Below are 8,542 nucleotides of genomic sequence, written 5' to 3'. Positions count from 1 at the left end.
ACGTTTGTGTAATGGTGCAGATTTGATCAGTGTAGAGTTTGTATTCTGAGGTCTGTGTGGGTCATCGGTTTTTTTGTGTGAAAATGTGGGTGGTTGGAGGGTGCCACTGCTAGGGCCCACTTTTTTTCCTCTGCTTGTCTCTGTCTGTCTGTCTTTCTGTCTGTCTTGCTCTTTCCCACATATATATACAAGAAAATATGCGGGGCCTGAGACTGTATTAGTTTTGTGGGTATGTGTGCCAGACTGCACGTGTGTTGCCCGTTGCTACGGTTACTTTGCTCATTCCTGGGAGTTCTCGTGTCTTACGCTGATGATTACAACGATGTTTTTTTTTTGTCATAGTGTATTGGTGATTTTGATGACGATGATGTTTGTTTTGTCTTGGAAGTGCTGCTAATGATGATGACCTTGATGTTTTTCTTGTCGTAGAATGATGATGATGATGGCTATGATGAAAATGCTGATGATGATAATGTTTATTTTGTCTTGGAATTGTGATCATAATGACAATGTTTATGTAAGGCATGGTGAAAACAGGGGCTCGTCAAATTAAAATGGAAGAAACCGGCATTTTCTCACTGGGGTGGCAAATTTATCGTATTTGTGTTTTTTATCCCAACGCCTTTAATGTTCATTTAAGAATACACTTCTGTGTAGATTTTACTGAAAATCTTTGGTTAAAGGCATTAAAAAAATGTAAATTTTAACTTTCCAAGGACTCGCAAGCTTTGGAAGTCACCAAAGTTTGGTGGACATTTTCTCACCAATTATATCTCTGAAACCAAGGGAACCTCAACTCTTTCAGTCGCAAATGTCTCGACTTCTATTCAAGATAAATGGGTAAATTTTTCATCAAAAGCAAGACAAGTGAACAAGCTTTACGATGATTCCAAATACTCCACGTGCCCAAAAATTGTGGAGAGATTTCACCCCCTCTTGACCCATTTTGTCTTGGAATGTTGATGCTGTTGATGTTTATTTTATCGTAGAAGGCTGATGGTGATAATTATGATGATGATGATAATGTTTATTTTATCGTAGAAGGCTGATGATGATAATGTTTATTTTATCGTAGAAGGCTGATGATGAAAATGTGTATTTTGTCTTGGAATGTTGATGCTGTTGATGTTGTTTCTACCTCTGTTCTCTTCACAGCTCGTGTTGTGGGGAGCTATGCAGTAAAAGACGAAAACAAAAACAGCTGTCGTCGTTGTTGTTGTTGTTGTTGTTGTTGTTGTTGTTGTTGTTGGGTTTGTTTCTATGTCCTTCACACGGGGACACGGGTGGTTGGAGGGTGTCTCTGGTTGGTCCTATTTCTTCTCTTTGCCTGTTATATTTTTGTCTGTTTCGCTTTTTCTCAGCAGCAGAAACTTGAGTTTGGTTTTAGTAAGAGTTTTACGGCACTTGCAACACAAATGAGTGATATAAGTGCTGAAGATTAGAGGTCTTACAAGAGAGTAACAAACACAAAAAAAGGAGGAGGGGAGATAAGGACGGCCGATGTGTTTGTTTATAGATAGGAAAGAAGGAGCAGACCACAACAGAGCACCTTCCAACCGCCCCCAGTAAAAGACTGGTATGGCGTCAATGTGCCTGTCTTTGCTCCAAATCAATCAAACAAACAGGCTTGTTGGTACTCTCAACGAATTAACCTCTTTATTTTTCTTTTTTTCCATGATTTGTTCCCTAATAAAATGGTAATTCTCTCCCCACATTGAGCACACCCGGTGAACTGAAGGATCAGTCTGCTGGGATTTTGTATAGCTTGTTCCCACTAATGAGATATGGTCGCTTTGAAAGACAAGCGGGCTAACCTAGATTTCAGGGGTTTCCAGAAATCTTGACATACATCAAAAGTGGGCATTGCCCTACCTATAGTATAATAGGAGAACTTTGGTTTCGTTAGTGTGTATATTTGTTTTGTTATAGAGAAAACTCTCCTTGTCTTTTCAGGAAACTCAAAGGGCAAAAACGTTGCCTTCAATTGTCTCCAAACAGCATTTTTGGGGATAGCCCCCTTGTGCTTCAAAGTGACCATATAGTAGGCTACATGAAATCAAACACAAATGTGTGCCCACTTATTGATATATTGAAAACCCACACACACACGCACACCCACACTCGTGATATATATATATATATATATATATGTATACATGATAATATGCACACAGTGGGTGGTTGGAGGGTGTCACTGATAGGTTATGCAATTCTTTTTAAATCCCCCAACTTTTCCTCACTTTTCATCCATCTGTTTATCTTGTTTCTTTCTCTGACTGTAAAAGCCTCTAAATGTCCTCCTTTATCGTGGCCAAGTGCTTCTCTTGACTTGTACAGGGGTCTGTACAGGTCTTGGAAAACTGGAAAACTTTGGGAATTTTTTTTTTCCAAGACATGGAAAACTCTTGGAATTTTGGGAAATTGGATAAATTCTTGGAAAGACAAATTTTTTACTATTGTAGATCTATTGTAAAAATTTTACCTGGAAGTTTCGAAGGCCTCGACTTTACGCATTCTGAAGTGTACTATAATATATTTATACATGCTGAACGGAAATTTTCTTCGAAAATGACTCGCTATTTGTTTTGGAAATCTGGTCTTGAAGACTCTTGGGGAAAAAATGTCCTGCTCAGAATGAACCCTGTTGTACATTGCCGAACAACACACACCTGTGGGTGGTTGGAGGGTGCCTCTGACCGATATCATGTCTTTTCTTACTTTTGTCCAGCACCCAAGCTTAATGACCATGTCCGAATGTTTCTCTACTGTGACTTACCACACACACTCGGGAATGGAATGTAAAACTGTGAAATGTAACCGTGGTAGAATGGAGAAATGTAAAACTGTGAATTGTAGCTGCAGTAGAATGGAGGAATGTAAAACTGTGAATTGTAGCTGCAGTAGAATGGAGGAATGTAAAACAACGAATTGTAGCTGTGGTAGAATGGAGGAATGTAAAACTGTGAATTGTAGCTGCAGTAGAATGGAGGAATGTAAAACTGTGAATTGTAGCTGCAGTAGAATGGAGGAATGTAAAACTGTGAATTGTAGCTGTGGTAGAATGGAGGAATGTAAAACTGTGAATTGTAGCTGTGGTAGAATGGAGGAATGTAAAACTGTGAATTGTAGCTGTGGTAGAATGGAGGAATGTAAAACTGTGAATTGTAGCTGTGGTAGAATGGAGGAATGTAAAACTGTGAATTGTAGCTGTGGTAGAATGGAATGTAAAGCGATGGAATTTAATTAAAAGAGAAATAAGTGCCCCCCCCCCCCCAACCCCCCCCCACAAAAACATCCCTGGAAACCTAGACCTTGGAGAGACTCAGACACAATGCATGACGTATTTACAATGAAAAACTAGAAAGTTAAGTAACTTATGAGGTGGGACTTCCAAAACGGATGCCTATCTCTGATAGGAGATCGAGACATTGATCATAAATACTGCACATCATATAGGGCGCAGTGGCGGAGCAGTTACTGCGCCAGTCTCCGAAGCGGAAAGTCCGAGATCGAGCCTCGGTTCGGACACGGGATTTTTTCGCCCCCTCCCGCCCACCCTGCAGTAATGGGTACCTGACTTCGAGTTGGGGAAGTAAAGGCGGCGTGGAAAGGAACTGGCCACCCTACCACAATATGCCGAAGACCCATGAAGTTGTCTCACTAATTCTAATAAAACAATCCCCAATGTCCGGATCGGATGTGGGAACAACTTTACTTCTTCTTTTTTTACATGATATAGGCGAACAGCCTTGAAAACTTTGTGAACAGCTCTGTCACAGTTCAAGGGCACAGGGGGGGGGGGGGGTCCGAACCAGGGACATCTGCACCAGAGCAGTTTGGTACCAGTGGGTGGTTGGCGGGTACTCTGGTGTGGTTTGCTTTCTCTTTCCTATCAAACATCTATCGTCTTTATTTCCCCTCCTTTTTTTGAGTTTGTTACTCTCTTGTAACACCTCTACTAATCTTCGGCACTTATATGACCTAACTGTGTTGTAAGTGCCGTAAAACTCTTACTAAAACTAAGAGTGGTACCAACAGACGAGACCTGTAAGCAGCAGAATGAACCAGGACGGAATAGATTAGAGCAGTACAGGCCCATTGTCAGATTGACACACACGACGGTTTTATATGAACACACACACGCACACACACACACACACACACACACACACAAGCGCGCACGCACACACACACACATACATATATAAATTAATATCTATATAATATAAAAATTATATTATATAAAAATAAATATTCACTCTTGCATTTCTAAAACAACTAGATCACACAAGAAAGTCAAAGTGTGTTGTCACAAAGTCCGGGTGTGTTGTCGTGTAGATGTGTTGTCACAAAATCTGGGTGTGTCGTCGTATATATGTGTAGTGTGTTGTCACAAAGTCTGGCAGTGTTGTCTCAAAGTCTGGGTGTGTCGTCGTATAGAATTAATAGATATGTAGTGTGTTATCACAAAGTCTGGGAGTGTAGTTGTCGTGTAGGTGTGTAGTCATAAAGTGTAGGTTTGTCGTCGTGTAGGTGTGTAGTCACAAAATCTGGGTGTGTTGTCACAAAGTCTGGGTGTGTTGTCACAAAGTTTGGTGTGTTGTCGTGTAGGTGTGTAGTCACAAAGTGTAGGTTTGTCGTCGTGTAGGTATGTAGTCACAAAGTCTGGGTGTGTTGTCACAAAGTGTAGATGTGTAGTTGTGTAGTGTGTTGTCACAAAGTCTGTGTATGTCATCACAAATGTGTCATCACAAACGTGTAGGTGTGTCGTCATCACAAATGTGTCATCACAACACGGGAGACAGATCCCATTCCCTGGTCAGGTCAAACGCCCCGGTGTGCACGAGAGGTAATCGGTTCCCCGTCTTAAACCGGTTCCCCACCTTCTCGTATCCGAAAAACAAAGCGTCCAGTTTGTAAATGTCATCCAGTTTCTGCAGAACCGGTTGCGGCACGCTATAGAAAGCCTCTAGGTACGCTTGTTTCTTTTGTATCTTTAGTTCGGTTTTGTTGAGGTATCGATCCCGGGCCTCCGTCAAGACTCGCACGTACTTATCCAGACTCACCATCTTGGATTCCTGTCTCGAGTACGGGTACTTAAATCTCCAGCTGACGATTCCGCGAAGCTGGACTTTCCTCAAAATCCTCCTCATCACCTGGTCCCTGCTGACACACTGGAGAGACAGCTTGAGCCACTTGTCCGAGAGCGAGTCTTTGGCCGAGTCGAATATCGCGTCGTCAACAGCATCCTTTTCCATTCTGTCGAAGGCGATTTGCTTCTCGGAGATGTTGAGCAAGGACGCGGTCTTCATGGCGTCTCGCTGGAACGTCTCCATCTTGCCTATGACGGTGAAGTTCATGATGCAAGGCGGGCAGTAGTGGTACACGGGCTGCATGTGCACGTCTGTCTTCCACTCCGAGTCCACCGTCAGAGAAATGTACTCGGAGAACGTCATATCCTGTCCGCAAGACTGCCCCGACGACTTCCGGTACCTCTGTATGGCCGGTTTGCCCCAGAGCCGCCAGAAGAAAGGGTTCGGGGCGATGATTTTGTCGACGAAGGCGGAGTAGAGGCGGGAGTAGGGGTCTCTCACGTACACCAGCTTGTGCAGGCGGGACAGCGCCGTGGTCAGCTCAGAGAACGTCTTTTCTTTCAGTTTGAATTTGTAGAAGTAGATGGGGAGTACAGAGGTCACTGGGACGTCGAACGGCGATCTGAGGGGGGGGGGGGAGGGGAGATACAGACGGGGAGATACGTGATGACTGTTGTTGTGAGTGGGGATCGGACGGACGGACGGACGGACAGACAGACAGACAGACAGACAGACAGACAGACAGACAGACAGACAGACAGACAGATAGATACATGATGACTGTTGTTATGAGTGGGGTTCGGACGGACGGACGGACAGACAGACAGACAGACAGATAGATACATGATGACTGTTAATAATAATAATGATAATAATAATAAATAGAATTTATACTGCGCATTTCCATTTTCTAAAAGATGCTCAATGCGCATTACAACGAAAAAGACATCACATCTTAAAAATTAATTGCCATGCGTGTACGTAAAACAAAGTATTATACATATAATATAAATGCATATGTGTAAAAATTTATATGAGAAAAACAGTCTGTTGTTAGGTGTGGGGTTTGGACAGTCAGACACACTGACAGACAGACAGACAAACAGATAGATAGATACATGATGACTGCTGTTAGGTGTGGGGTTTGGACTGACAGACAGACAGATAGACGTACAGACAGACAGATAGGCAGACAGGCAGACAGACAGACAGACAGATAGACAGACAGACTACTTGTCAAACTGTCAGTTGTAATCACTTGTTGAAACTCAAAATTGCAACTTAGAGACTTTTGTGGTAGGACATAGGCCACATGTTATATTATTATTATGTACATTGATAATGCTGGATAAATACATACATGCTTTTTGGCGGGTGTTGGCGGGTGCTCTGGTGTGGTTTGCTTCTTCTTTTCTATCCAACATCTATCGTCCTGATCTCCACTTTTTCTTTTTTATGTTTGTTACTCTCTTGTAACACCTCTAACCTTCTGGCACTCATATGACCTTATGCAGTCGCGAGCGCCGTAAAACCTCTACTAAAACTAAAATACATGCGTTTGGTGTTTCGCTTGCACTTTTAATTCTAAGCAAACACAATGAATAAGCCTGTAGGCTACGGTATAGATTTGATCTGAACGCCTGAGCACAGAACACGAGAACAAGTCAATGGAAAGTGAAGAGAAGGCGTCACATCTGTTCTTCTACCCCCTGTCCACCCTTTGTACCTCTCCACCCTCTCGTCCCTATCCCCCCTGCAACCCCTCTCTCTCTCTCTCTCTCTCTCTCGCCTCCCTCCCTTCTACGCCCTCTCCCCCCTCCCTCCCTTCTACCCCCTCCCTGCCCTCTCCGCACTCCCTCCCCTCTCCCCCCTGCCTCCCTTCTACCCCCTCCCTCCCCTCTCCCCACTCCCTCCCCTCCTTCCCCCCCTCCCCACTCCCTCCCCTCCTTCCCCCCCTCCCCTCTACCCCCTCCCCTCCCCCCTCCCCTCTATCCCCCCTTTCCACAACCCTCATCTCAAGCTAACGATCGGAAGAAGGAAATCATTAATGTGTTTAAATAAGTAGAGGTGGCGGTGATGGCATGTGTGTGTATGTGTTTGTGTGTGTGTGTGTGTTGTGTGTGTGTGTGTGTGTGTGTGTTGTGTGTGTGTGTGTGTGTGTGTGTTGTGTGTGTGTGTGTGTGTGCATGTATTTGCAAGTGTGTTTTTGTGTTTGTGTGTGTGTGTGTGTGTGTGTGTGTGTGTGTGTGTGTGTGTGTGTGTGCATGTATTTGCAAGTGTGTTTTTGTGTATGTGTTTGTGTGTGTGTTTGTGTGTGTGTGTGTGTGTGTGTGTGTGTACGTACGTACGTACTAACGAGGAGTGGAGATTGGGTTGGAATGGGAGGTGGGTGGTGAAGGAACAACGATCCAACATGCCATTTACTTCAACAGTTTTGTTCAGTAAGCGCGTGCAGTCTTGTCACAAGAAAGACGCCTCTATCGTGAGACAAAGGTTAGGTAGACACGGCTGGCTGGTTTCTGCCTTGTGTTGGCTACGTCGTGGGGGAGGATACAAAATGGAGCGGTTGGAGCAATGGTTAATGATAAAGGAATCTTCGGACTATTCAACTGTTTGGGTGGTTGGGTGGTTGGAGGGTTCCACTGGTACTGCTTGTTTTTTTCCGTCACTATATGGCCGCTATTGTCACGACTGACATAATTATTTCTTGTTCCTCGCGCTCAGTCAAGCGTGGTTGGCCGGTACCGTGAAGCGGTTCTGATCTCTTGTGTCTTCCGTCCTAAGTTCTCCCCGATCTTCTCCTGTCCATTGTTTCCCAGGGCAACAGATCGTTGACGGTTTCACGGATGAGAAACGCTGAAGGCAGGAGAGAAGTCCACTGGCTGCATAGATCTACACCGTACACCCATGAAAAGAAAAGAATCTTTGAACAAAATGCTCCCAATGTGTCCAACTTTTGTCTTCCAGAATTGATTTCATTGACCAAAGTTATTGCCACAAATTATTTACAACTGTATTATTTTTTGTTTTTTAAATGTTTCTTTAAGAATTAAATATTCTCCTCTGCTGATGCATTGCTTATTTTTAAACATAAATGGACGAACTATCATCATCATTTTCATCTTCATCATCATCATCATTGTATGTAGCAGATAGTAAAGCGGTTAAGACTTGGTTGTAGGCCTATTTCCAAAATATTTAAAGACAAATTCCAAGTTTTGCCCTCAACGGGCTTCATCGGGAACATTCAAAATATAAATGACAAGAATCTAGATCTACACATGCTGTAGAAACCAAAGTGCGTACATTGAGGTCACAACACTTACAGGAGCGGTGAGGACAAGTCGGAAAGGCCACAGAAAGGGGAACACTACAGCAAAAAGTGGTAGACCCTAGAGAAAGAAACAGAGGAAGAGAGAGAGGGGGGGGGCAAGTGAGTGGGGGTAATG

General features: G+C 43.6%; 1 protein-coding gene across 1 annotated transcript in view; it reads right to left on the bottom strand.

The window, feature by feature from the left end:
• Positions 1-4,221: 4,221 nt before the first annotated feature.
• LOC101857413 (carbohydrate sulfotransferase 13) overlaps positions 4,222-8,542 on the bottom strand; it is a gene marked incomplete in the record, with an annotated part of 14,909 nt that continues 10,588 nt past the window's right edge. The window contains 1 exon segment of the mRNA XM_005100129.3: positions 4,222-5,715. Coding sequence (XP_005100186.2) covers positions 4,788-5,715 — 928 coding nt within the window.

The sequence above is a fragment of the Aplysia californica genome, unplaced genomic scaffold, assembly GCF_000002075.1.
Source record: "Aplysia californica isolate F4 #8 unplaced genomic scaffold, AplCal3.0 scaffold00237, whole genome shotgun sequence".
NCBI lineage: Eukaryota > Metazoa > Mollusca > Gastropoda > Aplysiida > Aplysiidae > Aplysia > Aplysia californica.
The sequence above is the reverse complement of the archived record's forward strand: the minus strand, read 5'-3'. Positions and strand labels throughout refer to the sequence as shown.